This window comes from Stenella coeruleoalba (assembly GCF_951394435.1).
Source record: "Stenella coeruleoalba genome assembly, chromosome: 4".
NCBI lineage: Eukaryota > Metazoa > Chordata > Mammalia > Artiodactyla > Delphinidae > Stenella > Stenella coeruleoalba.
In genome coordinates this window covers 66107611-66130927 of record NC_137149.1, presented here as the reverse complement: position 1 = coordinate 66130927, position 23317 = coordinate 66107611, and the positions used below count along the sequence as shown (strand labels likewise).

The following is a 23317-nucleotide window of genomic DNA, read 5'->3' as shown; positions in this document are numbered from 1 at the left end:
ATCGGGTTCTATCATTTTTACTACTCAGTTTACTATTGGCTTCTTTATTTTAGTAGTTTTTTTTTATATAACTTATTTTTGATTGGTTCTTCATTATAACTGCTTGTTCCGGTTTCATGTTTCCAGTATCTTTCCATATCTTTCCAGGGTTTTTTTTCCCATACTTGTTTTAAATTCTTGTTATATCTGGTTTTACAAGTTCTTCTTTCTTATAAGTTACTGTATTTCTTTTGTGCTCATGATCTTCTGTCTTATAAATATTCCCTGTGAGACTATTTTTCCCCATTTGCTCTAGTGGGCAGTAATGTTCCTTTTAGGGGAAAGGTGAAAGCTGGGTCCTAACTTGAGGCAAATTTGGAGACAGGGTTCAGTCTGAGCTTAGTGAATCCCTGTTTTCCCCCAGTTCCTTTAGCCAAGCACTGCTCTTGCTAGAGGCAGCCACATTGTGATGGAATTGCCTGAGTGAGGTAACATTCAAGGGTTCCCAGCACACCCATATTATTGGCACCTGTCCCTGCCTGGCTTCATGCCCTGAGGTGTACCAGAAAGCTCTGACTTTCCTCTTCCAAGGCATGAGGTGAGAATTTTCCTGAGGTTTTAAGCTTTAGGACATTGAGGATAATCCTGGAATTGGTGTGTTTTGTTTTTCAAGCACATTATTTTGTGGACTTTGAGTTTCGACAGGTTCCAGGCCTAAGCCAAAGTTCGCAGTTGCAATGAGAGAGGAGCCCCTTCGCTCCATCCAGCCTGGTCTCAGCCCCCTCACACTGGTCAGCCTGGGGTTGCACAGGGTACCATGGAGAGCAAAAAGTACAGCTGGAAAGCTTCTCCCACCTGATTGTTCATCTATGGGCTCTGGCACACCACTCTTTCTCTCTATGCCATTTACCTTCTAATAGTCATCCATCATTTCCTGTTTCCCCAAAGGTTTATCACAGATTTTGTGTTAACTGATAATTGTGACCCTGAAATCTAGTGAACTCCTTTTTCAACTCATGTCATCTTCAGGGTTTTATTCCAATTTCTGTCAATAGTCTGTGCTGCCACTTTTTCCATCTTCTACTAGGTATTTCTGAGAGAAGGTTCCTTGGAGAAACCTATCCACGTAGGAGAGAATTCAAAAAAAAAGGCAAGTGGGGGATGGAGGATGGAAGGAAAGAAGGGCAAGTTGATTTTATTTAAGCCTAAAGAAGCTCCAGCCTTTCGTTACCTACCCAGAGTCATGGGAAAGGGGAAGAAAATCAGTGCCCATATGGTCCCCGAACAGATATGGTGAATGGGAAGAGATGGTGGCCATAGGTCTTACCACTCTGAGAGCCATGTCACCATAGGGCAGAGCTTAAAGGGAGAAGCACTCAGCCTTCTTGAGTGGATGTGCTTCCTAGTTGGAAGCCCACCAGTCCTATCAAGTGAGGCTCCCTAGACAAAAAGAGGTGGCTGGGCCTTGTCCCATGTTGGAGAAACTTCTGTCTCTCTCTACCACTCCTGTCTTCTTAAAGCGAGAGTCCATAGAGAAACCCCTGTTATATAGGCTCTTAATATTTTCTGAGACAGCGGCTCAATAAAAGTCCTTAAGTAATAACTCTTAGGGGCAGAAGGAGGGTTCTGAGATCTTCTACTCTCTTTTCCTTTCTTCTCCTTATATTCTTCCATAGAAATTTCATCACATAGTAAAGGAATTGAATAAATGGAAATTTTGCAAGAAAGAGAAATTCATCTAATTATCCATGATGCTAAGATTACAACTCTTATTCATGTTTGACAGTTCACTGTTAGAAGGCAGTCTGCTGTGTACCTACAGTATAGAGGAACTATGTAAAGGATTATTGGATTCTTCAGGCTTTCTCAAATTGAAGGTTTGTGACAACCCTGTGTTGTCAAATGATGGTTAGCATTTTTTAGCAATAAAGTATTTTTAATTGAGGTATGTATATATCTTTTGAACAGTCCAAATTAATATTTTTAAGGCACTGCTACTATATTCTTTTTTAGTTCCTATTGCTTAGAGTAGTCTGCTATGTGTTGAGTACAGTGCTGGGTCCCAGATAATTAGATGGATGGATAGATGGGTAGATTGATTTTTTTTTTTTTTAATGAACAGTACCGCTGTGGCAAACTGTTCTATGGTGTGAATACTATAATAAAGATTTCTTCTAGGAGTTTTCTTTTTAGTGCCTTAAACGCACTAAAGGTCTGTTTGCCAATTAATAGTTCAGGATGCCTATGCACACACACATACGTGCATATTCCAACATACACTGTCAATGTGATCAGTCATTATTTAAAATATTATCTAAACCATTGAAACGGAAGTTTACCTATAACAACATAAATTCCACAAAAGAGAAGTTTTGCATCTAAAATGCATTGCAAAAGGAAATCTTTTTTAAAGATACTTTCTTTTTTTTGCCCTGTGGCAAGGCTATCTGTATTTTGTTTCTGTAGACTCAATTTCCCTGTATTATAAATTCCCCTTGATGCCTCTGACTTCACAGTGTGTCAACAGATGTTGCTTTTGGAGACTAGGAAAGCACTCACTCATCAGTCATTTGAATAACACACTCTCTTACCTAGAAGTGGGTGAATGTTTCATTATGTACCCTATGCTAAGAATCATTTTTAGGATTTGCTATTTAAGTGGCTGTTTTCATTCCAGTAGTAAATTGATGGTGAGTTTCTGGAAGTGTTACAATATTTGCATAAATTTTGGTGCATGTAACACAGATTTTTTTGCCATATTTAACTCCTCCTCAATTCAAAACTTTATAAATGAGCCTACAAATTTTAGTTCAAAGAGTTAAGTAAGATCTCATAAATTTTTCTCTTAGGTTTTTCTCTCTTTTTGTAATTTCTTTATTAGTCAGCAGAATATGACTCAATGGGGAATAGACTGATATTCACAAAGAGAAAACTTGGGAAGTTTGTTGCAAAGGAAAGTAAAGCAGATGCCCCACTAATGATCCTGACCTCTAGAGAGTTAGCAGGAGCAGTCCTCAAGCTTCGTAAATACAGGGGCTCTGTAAATACAGGGTCATTATACAAAGCACTTCAGGATAATTAAGAAATACTGTGTTCTTCTATGTTCTTAATTTTTTTTCTAGATTTACTTTCCAAAAGCAACTTTATAGTAACTTTTAAGTTTGCAATATGTTTTTAAGTTAACATATTATCAGCCTCATTTTTAATATATGTGTGAGATTTTTCTAGGTTATTAACCTAAAAACACAATACAGTAAGATAAATTATTGTACTTCTTTTAGCTACCTATAAAAAGTCCCTTAAAATATTCTTTATTATGTGACTGTGTATATACACACACATATAATCCTTATCCATATTCCATTCAAAAAGGTGATTCATTTAGCTAATCCCATTAAAAGGGTGCAAAATGAGGCTCATAGAAGATGGGCCACCCTATATACTTTCCAGTTTAAATGGTAAAAATTTCCAGTACTCCAACCTAATGTTCACAGGGCAGTGAGAGTTACTACATAGCAAATAAGAAAAATAATGAATAACACGTGCAGAAACTGCAGCCAAGATAATATCTGAAAAGCGTATTGCACTCAGTGTGCCGCTAGGTTGTATCACAAAGGACCACCCTCTGTTTGTGGAGCCACAGGGAAGAAAACGACTTTATAGCAAATGCTGGATGTTTAGTCCTTTTCCGCAGAGGCTCTGACTTCTTCCAAAGAAGAAAGAGCAACAGTGGAAGAGAAGAGAACCGTGAATAATTTAAGTCCTGATGCAGACCCATGGGTGGTTAAAAAAAAATAATAATCTAGAGTAGAAAACAGAGCACTTTTATGATGTCCCTGAGTTATGCGTTGGATCACTATTGATATTTGTAAAAATTTAGGTTTTAGACACTCTCAACCATGGATGTGTGGTTCTTGATAGGCATCTGAAAGAATTAACTTGTGTGGTAAGGTTGTTCTAGACTATTCTGGAAATTGTACAGATATAGAAGCAAGTTTACAAAAGTCAAGAAAGTAAACTGGGCTGGAAGGACATTCTTTAGTGCATGCCTGCACTTTTGCTTCAACGAGTCGACTTGGTGCTTACCGGGAATCTGGGGGTGTTTGTCCCTTAATCTGTTTATTCCTGTTGTACTTCTTAAAGTAGTCATCACTGAATTAAATGTTTCATAAGCCACCAAAAAATAATCTAACCAAAATTGTTGCTAGGAGAACCAGATATAATGCTATAGAAAGACTTCTTGAGTTGCTGGAAAAAATTGCTGTTGAATCTAGGGATAAGATAACAGTAAACTGGGTGGAGGGCATCATTATATTGTAGTTTCCACTAACTGAAACAAACCATGGATTGTGCCTCGTGAGTGAGGTTTCTGTAAGAAAAATATGCAGAATTTCAAACACAAACCCCTTTGCAACATATGGTTCTTTGCCCTACATCACAAGCTTATACATTTATATCTTGAGTTAAATGTTTTAAGTACGTATATTTTATGAATTCTCACTTAAATCTGACATCTTTGTTTAGCAACCAACTACTATTTCAAACCCATCAGATACCAAGTCTTCTACTGTTTCTTGAATCTTCTTCCAACCCAGTTGTCTACTTGTATCTTGATAATGGAAGCAGATACCCTTGCTCGTGGCAGTTGCAATGTAATTTTGGGAAGTTTCTCACTACATCATCGTCTTTTTAAAAAAAAAAAAGCAAGCATTGTTCTCGCCTAGAGAATTCATGCTCTGCTTTTAACACCTGAGTTAGCCACATCCATAGAGTTGGTAAAAATCCTCAGCCAGTTTTAATTTGGGGGCATTGAAAATTGCAGTGTCAAGCAGAGAAAGCAGTAGTTGGTTGTAATAGCCATGAAAAAAGAAAACAAAATTTAATCCAGCTTTTTTCTGATGCTTCTTTAAATCATTAATATTAGCTCACCGTGCAGAGATTTTATCCTTTATTACACATTCAGCTTATGAAAAAAAACCAAAATAAATACCAGTGTTTCCCATGATCCCACGGTTTGACTTCACAGTGTACTTACATTGTGAGCCTGTTAAGTTGTAAAGGGAATTGGATAAATGTTTTCAAATGCTTCTCTCTTTTCATGCCCATTTCCCATTTGCTTTTTAGATCATTTCTTGGTGAGAATTCTTTTTTGACATTTACTAAATGTCAGCTATAGTCCATGTTTAAAACATTGGCCTAGAGCCAGTGGGCTAACCAATTTATATTAGCCTGTTAAGAAAAATTAAATAAAATGTGAAAATGAAATGAAAATTGCTTTGAAGAAAAATGAGGGCTGACAGTGAAAAAGCCCATTAATGGCCTGATACTCATCCATTTTTTGCTGTATTCACAGTTGTGTCATTTTGTACTGTTGTCATTTTGTGCTGTTGCTGTTCTTCCAAGGGAAGAATTAAAAATGATTCTTTCATATAGCAGCCATTTATTGAGTACCTACTCTGGATCAGCGCTAAGAATACAAAGATGAGGAGCCTGGTTCAGCCTGCAAGCAACTCACAGTCTAACACAATGATTCTCAAACTCAGACCAGATCTGTTCTTGGCTGAAGGCTTTGAGAAGGGCAGCTGGACCTCCTAAAGGCACATATTTGTGCAGAACATCCACTGCTAGGAATTTTCCCTAAGAAGATAATCAGGGAAATGTGCAAAGATGGATTGAGTCTTCCAGAGTCATGATCTTCATTTCTAAGTTGAATAATAAATGATTTACCAGATGTTCCAGCGGATACTTACTGTACTTAACCTTGATAAAGAATTTAGCTCTGGGTTATTGCTCTTGTCCACGAACATTGTGTATATTAGTTGTTTCTCAGTAGTTCATTACTATCTTAATAGTTTACTGAGCCAGATCACTGTTCAGTTTTTCTTTCTTTCTCTCTAATCGCCAAGGTAGCATGGATACTAGATTAAGTTAATCACGCCAATGCATATTCTGTCATTGAACTCTTCTGTGAGTGTCATGGTGACTGTTTCTCAAATTGCGTTTAAAAGTCTGTGATAAGTTGCTCCAAAGTTAATACCAAATAGGATTTTGGTATGGATGCTGGTGTTCTCTGTTCCTGGTCCACCTTTGTATAAAAGGTTACTTGATTCTACTTGGCCATGGTTAGTAGCTTCGGAAGAAAATTGAGGCACGTGAGCTGTGTAATCAAGCGCTTGGTATTTACTTTGGTTGATTCACCACGGTGGCTGAGAACAAGTTGAGAAGTTAGCTAATTCCCTACTGTTAATTTAAGTTGTTTTAAATGTATAGTATATCATCTAAGATCAGCTTATGGAGGCTCAAAACTTTTATTTTCAAGGTATAGGAGAAGAGTTAGTGTTTGGACTACCATTCAACAGCCTTTCTGGCCTTCTTTTTCATTCAAAAGTGAAGAATTAGAAGTTCTGATATTATTTGTTAGGAAGTAATGGAATTTCTGAACTCAAATGTCATTTTTTAAAACAAATTTATTCACACATTCTGGTAAACTAGTACTTAACAAGGCATTGTAGCGTCTATCTGTCACCTAGAGTTTTGCTTCCAAGCCTTTATTTTTCCTTTAAAGTGGCAAACCAGGCTCACAGAGAACTAAACATTTGTAAACCTAAGACTTATCCGTGATGATTTTTTTTTTTTTTTTTTTTTTTTTTTTTTTTTTTTTGCGGTACGCGGGCCTCTCACTGTTGTGGCCTCTCCCATTGAGGAGCACAGGCTCCGGACGCGCAGGCCCAGCGGCCATGGCTCACGGGCCCAGCCGCTCCGCGGCATGTGGGATCCTCCCGGACCGGGGCACGAACCTGTGTCCCCCTGCATCGGCAGGCGGACTCTCCACCACTGCGCCACCAGGGAGGCCCCCATGATGATTTTTTAGAGACCTATTCATTTGTCTCTTCTGCTGCTTTTATGCTTCAAGACAATGACACCTTAAAATTCCTTTTTTCAAAAAACAAAATTGATTAATAATTTGTTCTAATTTAAGGGTTTCTCCTCTTCAAAAATCTGAAGTTGTTGAGATGGTTAAGAAACAAGTTAAAGTCATAACACTTGCCATTGGTGATGGAGCAAATGACGTCAGCATGATACAGACGGCACATGTTGGAGTTGGAATAAGTGGCAATGAAGGCCTTCAGGCAGCTAATTCTTCTGACTACTCCATAGCTCAAGTAAAGCACCATTTCTGTAAAACACATTGTTTGTCTCTGTCAACTGACACTATGAAGAGGAAAATACTAATTTTTTTCCATTCTTATTTTAGTTCAAATATTTGAAGAATTTGTTGATGGTTCATGGTGCCTGGAACTATAACAGAGTCTCCAAGTGCATTTTGTACTGCTTCTACAAGAATATAGTCCTCTATATTATTGAGGTAATCCCAAGTTCAGTTTAAAAATCCTTGTCATTTGCATATATATTTGAAACTTTTTTGTGTGAAGGCATTTCCTTATCATTTTAATTAATCCTTCATTTGCCCACTTTTTATAACTTCTAAATATGTTAAAACAAAAAGTTCGTCAGCCATGGAGAATTATGTTGAAATTGTGGCTAAAAACATACTGCTTTGGTAAGAAATGATGAATTATAATTGCTAATGAAGTAATGTGTTTGGCTTTTAAAAGACTACAAACTATGTAGCATTTTTTTTTTATAAAGTTCAAAAACATACAAGAGAAGACAGTACACTGTTTAGGGATGTACACAAGCAAAACTGTGTTTAAAAAGAAAAGGAAGGGAATAGTGGACATAAAACTGAGGCTATCAGTTCTACTAAGGGGTCTAATCAGGAAAAATACACAAGTAGTTTTGCTAATATCGGTCATCTTGTAGTTCTTATTATGTCTCAGACTTACATAATTATATACAAGTATTCTTGCTGTTCGGGCCTGTTTTGGTTTCTGAGTTTGGTAGGTAACAAGAGTCTAGATAATGAGGAATTTGTCTAAAAATTATCAGAATAATTCAGTTCCTGTGTCAAAGGAATTTCTATATTCCTCTTCATGTACACACATAACATCATTTTTTAACATGAAAAGTTAACCTGGGTCAGGAATATCACTTTTAAAAGGATGCATTTTGTTCTGCAAACATGTTTGCAGTACCTACTGGATGCCAGGCACCAGGCTTAGTTCACCAAGTACAAAGTAAATCAAGCAAGGTCCCTATCCTCCAGAAGCTTGCCAATAGAAATGTAGAACAAGCCACATGTGTAATTTTACATTTTCTGGGAACCACATTAACCACAAGTAAAAATTAAAGCCCAAATTAATTTTAAATTATATTTCATTTAACTCGATATACTCCATAGTATTATTTCAACATGGAATCACTATAAAAATTATTAATGCAATATTTCACATTCTTTTCTTCATACTAAGTGTTCACAATCTGTTGTGTATTTTACACATGCAGTATATCTCAGTTTGGACTAATCACATTTCCAGTGTTCAAGAGCCGTATGGCCAGTGGCTACCCCCCTGGATAGCACAGCACCAGCAGATGAATAAGTAAACTGAACACTCAGGATGTGATAAATAAGTTATTTATCTTTTTTTTTTTAACATATGACCATTTTATCATCAGAAGCTATATTTGTAATACTTAAACTCTAGGTGTTACCAGTTTCTTTCTCCTCTTGCAGCTTCACAAAGCATGACAATGAGCTCTCCATAGCTTGTTAAGAAAACCCTCCATCTTCCAGTCCTGTCAGAGGAACTGCCTACACCCTCATAAATCTGCCCTGGGGTCCCTTACAGATGTTTGTTTATGCCACCTTGCCCTCTACTCTGTTGACTGTTTCTACACATCTATCAGAAGAGACACAACCTAACCATATGCCATGTGGAAATAATATCCCATACTTCACACCACAGAAGTAACACCATAAACAAAACAATCAGTAGACTCCACATTTCCCTTATTGATACATTAGTTGGGAACTGCTGTATATTTGCTTCAGCTGTTCTTTATGCCTCTGTCTGAATGTTTATCTCCTTAGCAAAATGTTGATTGAGCATAGTTCTTATTATGAGTCAGACTAATAAAAATAAAACTTAGTTTTGAAGTGTACAGGCAGTTTTATTTATTGGTCACTAAAAATCTATAATTAGGTTGCAACCCATTAGATAAAATAGACACTTTAAATACTTGGAAACATAAATAAGATAATCTATGAATTTACTTATTGTTCATTACTGCTGAATTTGGTCTGGAATAGTCTGTGTTTTGAAGGAAACTGCACTTCCAAAATAGCTTATGAGATCATACAAAATATTCTTTTTGTTTATATAAATTTGTGATTATTTTCTAATATAATTATTTGTAATTCCCAGTCCTAGTTATATTTTCTTCTCATCCCAAGACACTGACCTTCAAAAGAATATCCATTTATAGTTTATTTACGTATACTCTTGAAGGTACGAGGAGTTTAAAGCCACTGGCAGCAACAAATCTGCTTACAAAGTATTAATTTTGTGAAAAGAAATAAGAGTACTCAACTTGCCACTTCTTAAATCTATTTGACAATCAACAATGAAGTGGTCAAAATTATGTCTAATGGGAGAAATAAAATATATTAAACTCAAATGAAAAACTAAATCTGCATGCTCTGTTTCAAATCCAGAGTTATGTGATTTGTGGTTGATTGGCCCTAAATTTTACTAGGCTTTGAATTTAAAGCCTCTTTGAGAGATATTTAACACTGATCAGATTCTATACATGTTGAAAGGGAAGCGAGTCCTAAACTTTACTGGAAATCTCATTCTTAAGTTATTTTTCTTTTAACAGTTTATGGAAATGTATTTTGAATATAATTCAACTATCTTGGAAATGAATTGACCTCTTAAATCAATTCCCAGATACCCAACTTTTGCCAGCTAAAACAAGTTCTGCAGATGTTAATGGCTCACGTCAATACTGTGAATGAATAGACAGAAAACACATCATTGAATGTCTCTAGTGAGGACAACTGCCAGTCTCGAATCTCCCCTTTCAGTTTTTTGTGCTGTTCAGGCGTGGGAGCAGAATACTCACTGACTATTTGTAAGCTGCTGTTTAATATGCAGAAATGCTCCATCGGGGAAATGTCTGTGAAGTTTTAACTGCCACGCCTCTACTAGGACATGGAAGTTAGAAAATAATACCAGGACAGGAAGGTCTGAAGTTTCCTTGCTAAGAAAGGAATGGTATGGAATGCTATGGGTTTTATAGATTATCTGCAAAAACTGCTTTTGCCATTGCCATACTGCCGGGAATGTCACTATCTAGCTACTCCATTGCCATAAATTACAGTCAAACAAATAAATACGGATTTGGCAGGTGGCAGTATAAAGCACTTGCTTATGGTGGCTGCCCAGCAGCAACCCTAGGTGTTCATTGAAATTACTGACATTTTCTAAAGAGATGTTTTTTTCAATTTCTCTGAAACATCTGACTCCTTCCTAGCAAAATAAGACCTTTGCTTTCAAATAATCAGTCACATCCAGGTTTTCCAGGAAGATCCCAAAGCAGTGTAGCGTTTCTAATTTCCAGAAGCTTTGATTAAAGTCAATGAGGTGATACTTTCCCAGCAAGTTGTGCTGGGATATGGATTTACTGTGACTTTAAATAATTTAGATACCTCCCCAGGGGGGCTGATGTTTTCTTTTTGCATCCATGATTTTGTTGAGTCAAAGGAGGGACTTTTATGTGTTTATAGTAATTTAGGTGTTGTTTTATTAAGTATGGGATGCGTTTCTAATATATCTTTTAACTACAAATCTCAGACTAACTTGAAATCAGCCTTCTGGTAGACTTCTTCACTGTTAAAAAAACCTCTTTTCCTTTAAGATTTGTAAACTTCAATGCCAAAATATTTGTATGAAGATGTGTACTATATTGGAAGGATCGATTCCTATCTAGTCATTTCTCCTTTTTCAAAAAAAGAAATTAGAATATTAGCTTTCTAAAGTGCAGGAAGAGTATTTCTAGAAACATGTTCACATACCTTTCAGTAGGAAAAATGAAATGGTAAAAATGTGTTGATAGCTTTCCACTTAACAATGTGTGCATTTCTCTCATAAAACCTTCAAGTGGTGCATTTTAAAATAAACTTGGACTGCGAGCATGCTGGTTTATTTGCAAGTTATTTTGAACTGGAAATGTCATGTAAATATCCATTGATTTGAGGGAGATTCCTGAATTTCAAGCTCATAGTGGTGTTTTAATCAACACCAAAAGTTACGTACAAAGAGGCCAGGAGACCATTCACATTTACAAATGTTTATTAACACACACATTTATTAACATAAATTTCTCCTATTATGCAGTATTGATGATTACCAATGCATTTATAACTATAAGCTTTGAGCCAAATCATGCCCATTAGAGGAATTTGGTATGCATGCAGCTTTGGCTTTCTTCAGACCAATGAAGATTAGACTGTATCTTCTTAGACTACTAAGGCCATAACTGAAAGTTTGTGTTTAAAAATTCTTTATATTACCATCATACCCTAAGAAATCTGAATGCCACAATAGATCACAGTCGCCTTCAGGGAGAACATTACCATCACCCAGAGCATCACAAATATGTATTTACATAATCCACATCTCAAAAAGGCCAAGTGTGAAAACACAATAGATAGCGTTGAAGTCTGTCTTGTCCATTGGTGTCTACTTAATGCTTTAAAAAAAAAAAAAAAAAGTTTAAAACTCAGCAGCACCCCAAGGAATAAATTTAACTTATGTGAGGATGCTAGGTTCTTTTAAAGTTTGCATGTAGCAGTGAATGATCTGGCTCCTAGCAGAGGGCACATGTTCAAATGTTTTCTGTAAATATATGTAGCAAAGCAAGTAAGAATTTCAGATTTACCTCTGATTTCTGTGCTTTTGTTCTTTTTGTTGTTAATGTGTGTTACAAGCCTAACACAATTTGGACTTATTTTTCATGTGCTATTGCTACTTTGTTCTCTTTTCCATCTCATGAAGCCCACATTGGTTTTTATATACGCTCAGTCATTCCTTTCCGCTATAAAAAGGAAAAAGATCAATGTGGGTACAGAAACTGTTCATAGGGAGGCCAGCCTGGGTACATATTGATAAATGGTGAATTTGTAGCAATTCATGCTTCCATAATGAGGTTAAATGAAACGTGAAGTGTAGCAAAGTCCCTGCAACTCCAATTCAAAAATTCACTTGACCGGCATGTCCAGACTGCTGTCCCCTAACTGGTTTTCGGTGGTGGTTGTTATGTTTTGGCTTTGTGTTTGTGTTTATATAATCTCATTGTTGGACCAGACATTTTACTCTTCCAGATTAATGTGATTTTTAATTACATTTTATGTCTGCTTTTAAAAAAAATAATTCAGGGATTATTGATTTACTGATATTCACTTTAATTTTCCATTTGTCTTAAACATGCTGGAGAAAGTTTCCCTATATTGCCCCTTAATTTTGTAGCCAAAGTTAAGCTTTCAGTTTTTAAGAGAACTGCAAAATGTATAAGAACGTGTTGCTCTATTAAAGATTTGTTTTTAATCAAAGCATAAATTTAAGCTACAAAATATTTTTATATAAAGAAGCACATTTATTACATTAAAAAATATATTTTAATGTATTCAAATTTTGCATTCTGATGGCTATAATTATCAAGAACCATAAAAAAGAAAAAGTTATGTTCTTTGACCCATTAATTCTACTTCTAAGAATTCATCCTAAAAGGAAAAAGAAAAAAGGACATGAGGAAATTTTAGAGGTAATAGATATGTCTGTTACCTTGATTAGGTGATGGTTTCATGCATGCATGCATATGTCCAAACTCACCAAATTGTATACATTAAATGTGTGTCATTTTTGTATGTCAATTATGCCTCAGTAAAGCTATTTTTATTAAAAAATAATTCATCCTAAGAAATAGAGATGTTTAGGATTTCTGTACAAGAATATTCAGTTCAGAATTATGTATAATAGCAAAAACCGGAAGCAAGCTAAATATCCAGAAATAGTTATAGCCACACTGTAGGGGATATATGTCCATTAACATCATTTTAAAGGACATGTAAGGGTGGGAGGGAGGGAGACGCAAGAGGGAAGAGATACGGGAACATATGTATATGTATAACTGATTCACTTTGTTATAAAGCAGAAACTAACACACCATTGTAAAGCAATTATACTCCAATAAAGACGTTAAAAAAATTAAAAAATTAAAAAAAAAGGACATGTAACAACTTAAGAAAAATGTGTATTATATAATGTTAAGGAGAGGAGCAGGACATGACACTACATACAGCTTCCCAGTAAGATAAATCTATGAATATATATAAATGAGCTACTACATGAATACAACCAAAGTGGAAGAAAATAAATGGTGATGATATTATTATAGGAAACTATTTTATTTTCTAAATAAACAAATTTTTAATTATAATGAAAACAACAATAATCTTTAAATAGCTATCAGAAGGTAGATATTTTAAAAGGGAATTAAAGCTCTAAAATTTTAATTGCATAAAATATATTCTCGTAAGTGCCTTTTAGGAAACAAGGTTATATCTAATTTTTTTTATAGTCTGTGACTGCCCATTGATATAGTTCTTTTTTGATTCAACAAGTGGAACCAGTTCTGACTTAAATAGCAAAGACCTTACGAAAGAATCCCTTCGAATTAAAAAGCAAACCAAAAAAATGCCATTTTCAAGAGAGTCGTGAAAATACTATGTCAGTGAGGCTTTCATGCAGTGGTTGAGTATACAGCAGATTCTAAGCAACGAATTTATGGTTTTTGTGTTCTAATTTGGGGGGTTTGGGATTGTTTTCTTCCTAGATCTGGTTTGCCTTTGTTAATGGCTTTTCTGGACAGATCCTCTTTGAGAGATGGTGCATAGGTCTTTATAACGTGGTAAGTTTAGGACTTTTTATTATTCCTGTTCTATTGAATGCTTTGAGATAGACGTTCACCCTGAGTTTGGCTGCCTGGTATAATGACGAGTTTGTGCACTTTAGATGTTTACAGCAATGCCGCCCTTAACTCTGGGAATATTTGAGAGATCATGCAGAAAAGAGAATATGTTGAAGTATCCTGAATTGTACAAAACATCTCAGAATGCCCTGGACTTCAACACCAAGGTAGGAACCAGTGCCCTGGTGGGACTTGCTTTACTGCTCCAATTGCTTGGGGCATTGGATCTTCTAAAGCCAAGGAAACAACTCCCGGGTCCTGACCATGGCAGGTCAGATTTGCTTAGGGTTCTGATATGGACTGAGAAGTTGTTTTGTTTTGTTTTGTTTTGCTATAAATTTAAACTGTAGCCACAATTCACTGGGGTTTGCCAGGCAGCAGTAAACTGGGTCTAGCAGGCAGAAGAGGTGCCCCTTTGGCCCTCTGACTTTCTGTCTTTGCAGTGTTCTGGGGCAATGGTCACTCCTCACAGGGGTCAGTACTGCAGGACTGACAAGGACTGTCCTTACACATATAAAGTGGTGAGAGGTAATATATCATTCTTTTCTAATTTTCTGTTTTGTGGAATAACCTTGTCCTTATTGGAATATTAGGTTGTTTGTATTGGGCATTGAAAATATAGTCTCTGGTAGATAACTCGGCCATAATACTCAGTATTTCCAAGACATAAAATTTAATACAAGATTAAATAACCAACACTTTATCTAATATCATATTCCGGGTTTATGTCCTACATAACAAGCCATGGGCTCCTGTCATCTTTGTGATCCATGGTATTTCTTCATCTCAGCAACAAAAATATCTAATTTCCTGAAGAGTTTACTTTTCCTGCAATTATTTATTCTAAAATGTTTCCAGTAGTATGTTAGTAATTCGTGTTTCTATCCAGTGTGAGGGAGGAAAAAATTTTTTTAATTTTATAACAGTCAAGGTGGATGCCGTTTTGAAACGATAATAATAAAAGTATCAAATACACCTTCACAGAATTTTTTCCCAGTCGATATAGTGCATGTTTTTTATGTTATGCATGTTATGTTACTAATAATTACCTGTAAGCTAAATTCAGTGTTTTGAATTTAGGAAATTAATGTAGGATTTTTAAAATATTTATTATTTCATAAAATTCTCAAATGACATTTGTTCTCAGTATATCAAGGGAATAGAGTGAAACAGGTGTGTCAGTGCCTCTAACCTCATACAGTAAATGATAATGTTAAGTTTACCACCAGGATGTTATTCGTCTTCTGAGATGAGGTCTTCAAGAATGCACTGTGCACAGTGTGTCCAGGTGTGCAGATGCATACAATTTGAGGGCATGGTTTTAAACAACTGAATTTGGTTAAATTAAAAAAAAGAAAAAAACTAAAGCATTCTTTGACTTACACCATTTGTTCTAAAAAGTATTTTTAGTGGTCTTTTAAAACCTTTACTATTTATAATATGCAAGGTCTATGCTTTTATTTTTAAATGTTTTATTTTTTGATTCTTTAAAATTTAATTTTCATGTCCAGTTTGTATTAAATTCCACTGCCTTGCTATAATGTTTTTCATTACTTACGGTGAGTATTTTCAAGTGACGGAAAGCCATATCAGGGCAGATACAATGGACCATGAGCTCTTGTTTCCTTGGAAATGTAATCTGAGAGCTAGGAAGGTTCCAGGCCTACTGGCATGCTAACAGTAATCCTCACCGACCCAGGCAGTTACATCAACCTCAGTCACACTTCCACATCTCCCGTAGCTCAGGCTTCACGGTGCTCTCTCGAGAGTTAACTTCCCAGCCACTACCTTGGCCATGGTACTGTTGCTTATAAACATAAACTGATCCTCACAGGATTACCCAAAACCACCCCTAGAGGGACTTCCCTGGTAGCACAGTGGTTAAGAATCCACCTGCCAATGCAGGGGACGCGGGTTCGAGCCCTGGTCTGGGAAGATCCCACATGCCACGGAACAACTAAGCCCTGTGCACCACAACTACTGAGCCTGTGCTCTAGAGCCTGCGAGCCACATCTACTGAGTCCACATGCTGCAACTGCTGAAGCCTGTGTGCCTAGAGCCCGTGCTCTGCAACAAGAGAAGCCACCACAATGAGAAGCCCACACACTGCAACAAAGAGTAGCCCCTGCTCACCACAACTAGAGGAAGCCCGCGTGCAGCAATGAAGACCCAATGCAGCCAAAAATAAATAAATAAATTCAGTAAAAAAAAAAAAAAAAAAAAAAACTCTGCTAGAAAGTCACATCCTTTCATGCCCTTTGCATGTGGCAACTTGGAAACAGCCTTGCGGCCAGTGAAAAAGTGTAGCAGGTCATATATAGTTTTAATGTGTGAGCATCCTTCCTTGTACTTTTTGCTATTCTTTTGTTGTATACAAAGTACTTCACTGTCTGCAAAGCACACGCGTTTAGAAAAGTCACCAGATCAACCCAAATAGATTCTACAGCTCCAGTATCCATTTAAATATTTATAGATACACAAGATGCCAACAATTTTTATAGGGTTTATGGTTTTTTCTAATGATTTCAGTGAAAATTATTTGAATAAATCCCATATGAACATTTTAAAATTCAGGGACACATGGTTACAAAATGCATATGTGTATACACAGCTAGTGCTGCGGGTCCCCAATTTAGAAGCATTGTTGCCCTGAATGATGATGATTACGTTTGTTATGGTAAAAAGGGTCGGAGGTTCTGAGGTCATGACAGGGGTTAAAGGATTAACATGTGACAATAAGTATCAGTCAGGAAAATGGAAAAGTAGAACTAATTTTTCTTGCACCCACCTGTGCTTTCTGTCAAATAAAAACTTGCAGTAATGACATAGTGAGGAGAAGAGACAAAGGTTAATGAGTAACACAAGTTCAAATGTGTAATGTATTGGAGCGTAAATTGGATCATACAACCCGGTGTGGCTGGGTGAACTAACAAAGGAGGTTGAGATCACAGTGGAAAATTTTGGGAGGCAGGCAACTTAATTTCTGTTGTTTGAACAGCTTAAAACTGTTAATGCATGCCAATTTTATTTAGCATAAGTTTTGTTTGCAAGAAGCAATTTTGAATGACAAAACTGCAACCATTCAAAGGGCCATAAGAGTTCTAAACAGTTTTTCTATAACTTAATCTTTCACATCCATGTTACAAAGAAAAGATCAGTGATACTTGCTTTCTTGTTCTTAAAATACAATAGATGAGAAAGCAATAACAGTTAAACTACGTTATAATTGTATGAAGTTTAATGTTGACAGGTGTTTAAAAATTATGAAAGTCTTTTATTACTTAGGTCCTAGTGAAAATGCTTTGCTTTAAGGAATTATACAATTTAAGGGTTATACTTGCTATATTTAGTGTGTGTGTGTGTGTGTGTGTGTGTGTGTGTGTGTGTGTGTGGAGGGGGAGAGAGAGAGAATGCACTATATCCTTACCATTAAAAAGTTTACACTCTTATTGCACATGGAAAAGAGAAAGTAGGGATTTCACTAAATTACAATCTTTTCAAAAGTCTATTCTAGTGGAATTACGAAACTAGTCCCACTTAAAGAATTTCAAGGTCTGCAGTTATTTGAAATTTTATTTTCTTTTTCAGGCAGAAATTTAAACTTTTAATACTTGGTTTTTAAGAAGTAGAAAAAATTTCAGTGAAGCTGAAAAAACATTTTGAGAAACATAAAAATAAATAAATGACCCATGAAGGTCTAAGAGGCAGAAAGTGTCTGTCAGTTCTATTAATTCACAGTGGTGGCCCGAGAGAAACACGTTTTGTGAATCTAGCTCACAGATAAAAAGAAAGGTCAGAGTTCACAGAGCTAGTTTATCGCAAATGGTTCTCATGGATTTTTGTTTTCCCTCAGGTTTTCTGGGTTCATTGTTTAAATGGCCTCTTCCACTCAGTTATTCTGTTTTGGTTTCCACTAAAAGCCCTTCAGTATGGTAAGTAGAAAGGACATGCATGCTAAGAGATGACTTTTTACTTGTTTCGAAAAATAATTCATTGTCAATATACGTTAAAAATTATAGCAGTGTTTCGTGTTATGGTATTTTTCCTTAACCTAAAATACATGCATCTAAACGTTGTACACACTTTAAAGATTTTTACTGTTCCTTTGGGAGCAAAGTGATTTAATATATGCAAAGCCTTTCTTCTCTACTTCTCATGTTTTCCAATCTTGCAGAGAGTTAAATTTTAGGGCTCTTTCTTTTCCTCTGTTGATGTACAGTTTGAAGACAATAGTGCTAATATTTTATGTGATCTATTTATTATACCTGTGAGGCTTGTATCAACTCTTTATACTGAACCTAATCAGACATGCTAGTACTTTCAAGTACTTGAGCCGGAGCTTTAAATGAGATTTTTAATATGTTTTTAAGTTCATCTTGGGGTGTAAACTTTTCTCTGCTTGCTTTGAGGGGGTGATGTTATTTTGTCAGTTTTGAGAGATAGGCTTATGGTGAATTTCCTCTACACATAAAAATGATTAAGTAGCCACTTTAGAAAAGAGGTCTCTGGGATGCTTAAGCTGATGCTACTGTGTCCGGAGCAGAACTTGCCCTGAGATCCTGAGGAAGATGGCTGACCATTCAGCTCTCAAACTACAGTACTTCAAACATGACACCTCCACCCAAGGATCTGTGCGTCCTTTAGAGGTGCTGGCCGTCCTCTCAGCCTGTGAGTTAACGCTGGCCCATGAAATGCAGTGCCAGATGTTCTATCCCACCTACGGAGGGATCCTTGTAAAACGTAAATCAGACCAGGTGCCTCCCTCCGCAAAACCCCACAGGCTCTATCACATTTAGAAAGAAATCCACAGCCCCAGCCTTGGCTAACCACACCCGACTTTCCTTCTTCCCCAGCCCACTCTCCCCATCCCTGTGCTCCAGACCGCAGGCCGTTGTGTTCTTCCTCATCTTCACCAGATGTTCCAGCTGTTCTCTTCCTCCCGCCCTCGGGTCTATGCTCAGAGAGGCCCTCCCGGATCGCCCTGCCTCAGAGACCCACCAACCCGCCCCCCTGCTGCCCCCCTCTCCCCATCCTCCTGTATCCTCTTCATGGTGCTCGCCTATCGGGTGTGATATATTTGCTTTTTTTTTTTTTTTTTTTTATAACTATCATTCTCCTCTGTTAGAATCAAAGCTCCAGAAGGGCAGGGAACTGTCCATTTAGTTCACTGTTGTTTTCGTAGTGCCTAGAACAGCGCCAGGCTCACCGTCGGCACCCAGTCCATTGTGGAGAAGTTCATGAGAGCATGAGTGGGAGGGTGTGAGTGTCGCAGAGAAGGCAGTACTTTCATGTCCTAGTCGGAGATTTTCATCTCATTCCTTTATTAACTACTCTGACAGTCCAACAGTGAATACTTCTCATGTTCTAGGCCATAGAAATAAGTGTGGTAAGAAAATCTAATTAAATATAAAATATTGACCCAGTGGGCCAGGAGAATCACAGTGGCATTTTTTTTTTTTAGATAAAATTTACATACCATAAAATTCACCCTTTTAAATTGTACAATTCAGTGGTTTCTAGTATATTCACAGAATTGTGCCAATGTCACCACTTTCTGATGCCAGAACATTTTCATCACCCCATTCCCATGAGCAGTCACTCCTCATTTCCCCTCCCCCTCCCCCAGCCCCTGGCAACCACTGAGTTTTATCTCTGTGGTTTGCCTATTCTGGACATTGCCTATAAATGGAATCATAATACGTGACCTTAGTTCATCATTGTTGCAGCATGAATCAGTACTTCATTCCTTTTTATGGGTGAATAATATTTCATTGTACGTATAGACCACATTTTGTTTATCCATTCCTCAGCTGATGGACATTTGGATTGCTTTCACTTAGGGGAGACATAGGGTGTTGAAATCTAGGGTACGATAAAGGACTTTAGACAAGTTCTCCAGGTAGTTTATTTTCATAACACAAAATCAATGTAGGTATGAAAAACTAGGCATGTCCATCTATGAAACTGCTATTTTAGTGTTCTAAATCAGAAAAAAAAGAAACTTAATATCAAAAGTAGCTCAAACCAAGCCGCCTCCACATCACCTTACCAATCCAAAACACTTTAGCAATGACAGGGTTTGAAAGGAATTCCTAAGTAATTCCAGCCCCAGAAGACCAGCCCCAGAAGAGTCTCCCTTTGCATTTGTCTGGGGAACTGCCAAAGCCAGCCAGCCTCAGCAGAACCAGTTCACAAGGGGTGCTGTCTGAGGAACCCAAACCCAGCCAAGTCCAGAGAACATGTGCTTTCTCTTCTTAAGAGATAATAACATATAGCACAAATTGTGTTTTAACATTCTGCTTTTTTTGGTCTTGTTTTTATTTTTACATAAGGATTTTTTGTTTTCTTTAGCGTTTGAAAGGATGGGGTACAGAAGAAATAGAAATAACTATGTAATGTATGGCTAAGTATTCATTCATCGACTTGCTTCAGCGTTTCTCAAAATATGGTCACCTGAGAAGACTCAAGACCTTTTCAGGTCCATGAATGAGGTCAAAATTTGAAATTGAAATTAGTTCAATTTCAAAATTGAAAATAGTTTCAAACTTTTTATATTATCAAGACATTATTTGTCTTTTTCATTGCTGACGCAAGAGGAATAGTGGGTAAAATTGCTGGTACCTTGACACAAACAGGGGTACAATTGTATTAGGAGTCATTCTTCACTGCCATGCACCCACGTTAAAAAAACAACCCCGAAAAGCTATTTCACTTAAGAATGCCCTTGAAGAAGCTGTAAACCTAATACTTTTATTAAATCCTGAAACTCGATACACATCTTAGGAATATTCTGTGTGACAAAATGGGAAGTATGCGTAAAGCACTTCGGCTGCATACCCACCATGCAGCAGCTTTATCAAGGTAGAGTGTCTTGGGGCTTGTTTGAGTTGTGAGCTGAGCCAGCTACTTCCATGAGGTTACAGAATCGTGCATAAGTAAAAGATCCATTCAAAATGCAAAATGGACCAATGGATTTTTTTTCAGGTTAGGTGTATTTTTTTTTTTTTATTGTAACATGGGTTTATAGCATTATGTAAGTTTTGTGTGTACAACAGTATATCTCTACTTCAGTATGCACGACAGCATGCTTCCCACCAAAACAGTTTCAGATTCTACACTGCTACCAACCTTTAGGAAACTATCTCCGCCACTGTAAGAAACTTCTTGAGTTTTAAAGTAGTATCAAGGGATAACCACAATTATTAGAAAAGATTCCTAAAATACTTCTCTCCTTTATAACGCCATCTCTCTGTGAATTTGGATTTCCCTCATATATGGCAACCAAAACAATATGAGAATCCAGCTCTATTAACCCAGACATTAAAGAGATTGTAAAAATGTAAAACAGTGCCAATTTTCTCACTAATTTTTTTGTTTGGAAGAATAGATAGGTTTCATAAAATCTGTTTTTATGTTACATATATAGGGTATATTACTGTTAGGTAAATCAATACAAATTTTTTTAATTTCTGTCTTAATTTCTAATTTGGTAAATATTGGTAGATATAAACCACATAAACAAAAGCTTTGAGGGATTCTTAATAATTTTTAAGAGTGTAAAGGGGTCCAGAGACCGGAAAGTTTTAGCACGAATAATTTACCTAAATCATCCAAATGCCAAACCTGATAAACGCAACAACAGGCTTTTAACTTTTTTCCTCGATTCGATTTTGAAATGAATCTCCAGCTTATGACAAACCAGTGGTGACTAGAAGGTTTAGTTGGACCCAACTACGATTATTTTTGATAACTTGCTTATATTGATTAAGGGACCTAACCAACGTGCCACATAGCAGAAGTATGGAAGTCCAGAAGTAATCACAAGATGCTTTCAGTTATTTTGTAGATTTGAGTTTGTTAATTTGGTTCTATGAAAGTTCACAGATTAATGGCAGGCATTTATGTCTGTCCACCACATACCACAAGACATGTTAGCATGTCAGATCCTGTGTCCTTCATCATGGGATACTCCATAGAGAAAAGTAGTCTCCTAGGTTTCGGGGCTGCCCCTTAAGCAGCGCTTCGTGGCTACTTTTATCTGAAAACCTTAGAGGGGAGGCGGGGTCACACTGTGGAGCATGGCTGGGTGCTTTATATATTTAACTTATTGTAATCTCAAAGCTCCTCCAAAGTAGGGAGTTTCACTCAGTCTTTTAAGTGAAGAAACTGAATTCAGTGGAGATTGATTATAAATAAACCAAGATGACACAACTTGTAACAGAACCCCGCCTGGTCTGTATGTCCAAAGCTCACCTGGCTCTCCTTGTTTCTTCATACCAGCACCATGCTCCGTGTCTCCTCTAACATATTTTGTACTTCCATATTAGGCTTTGAATAGCTATTGTCAAATATGTGCATAAGTAAACTACTGTATGACACATACCATGGGCTTTACATTTTTCAATGGTACCAATGATTAAATTATTGTTATTTTTTTAATTTTTTATTTGATTTTTTTAATCAGTAATAGTGATTTTGGTTTGTCAGTACCACTCCCTTCATCTAAAGGCATGTTTATTAGTCATTGCTAGAAAAACAGAATACCTTTAGATGTACCCCTGAATTCAGCCAGATCCTCAAAGAGCCATGTGCCTGGAGTTATATTGGTGCTCCCCAGCCCTCTGTAAGTTGCTCTTTCGGTCCAATGCCAACAACTATGAGAGATAGTAAGAAGGCTCCCTAAAGCCCTCATCTATACTGTTAACAGAGTTCTTTTCTAAGGGTTCAGAATGCCTTCTGTCTTACTGCCCATAGCATTAAGCTCCACTTGAATGATTTTTTTTTTTTTTTTAATCTCACGAACCCTGAGAATTGGTTAACAAGTCCAGTTTCCTTCTTCATGTTGACTGTTAGAAATTTGATTTTCATTTGTGACCCATGTTAAGCAACTTTATGAGACTTCATACAGTGTTTTGTTAAATTAGCCTCATTTCTGGCTCCATTGTATGGCTCTTGGTTCCCCTTCTTTTGTTCAGCACTCCTAAGTTGACTTGTCTTTGAAAGGATTCTGAAAGGACCTCAGTTATTTTCAGTTCTAACAAGTCTCTCTTCTTTTCATGCAGGTACTGTATTTGGAAATGGGAAGACCTCTGATTACCTGCTGTTGGGAAACTTCGTTTACACTGTGAGTGTGGAACGTTTGCCTCGTTTGCATATAAAATTGAATTTTCATACGAGCTCATTTTCACATTTAAATGTGTGCATTTCTGGATTTAGGGGTTGTTTACACTTCCTCTTAAAAATGAAATGAGATGTTTCGACTAGTAAGAGATTATTTTATATTAGGGTATAAAAATGTCATTTAGGTTCACTGACTTTATAGGCCTTTGGTTGCTCTTATTTTCAATATTCCTTCTTTACACTTACTGCCTCACTTTCCCTTTTTCTCTTCCTTGTCCCTTCTTCC

The 23317-nt window shown here is 36.7% G+C and overlaps 1 protein-coding gene across 4 annotated transcripts in view; it reads left to right on the top strand.

The window, feature by feature from the left end:
• The window catches only part of ATP8A1 (ATPase phospholipid transporting 8A1), a 238452-nt gene that overhangs the window by 175916 nt on the left and 39219 nt on the right, over window positions 1-23317 (top strand). For all 4 annotated transcript variants that reach the window (XM_079920695.1, XM_079920696.1, XM_079920694.1 and 1 more), the window contains 6 exons: window positions 6959-7142; window positions 7235-7345; window positions 13777-13851; window positions 13956-14078; window positions 17765-17843; window positions 22974-23035. In XM_079920695.1, coding sequence (XP_079776821.1) covers window positions 6959-7142; window positions 7235-7345; window positions 13777-13851; window positions 13956-14078; window positions 17765-17843; window positions 22974-23035 — 634 coding nt within the window. The remainder of the gene's footprint in view (window positions 1-6958; window positions 7143-7234; window positions 7346-13776; window positions 13852-13955; window positions 14079-17764; window positions 17844-22973; window positions 23036-23317) is intronic.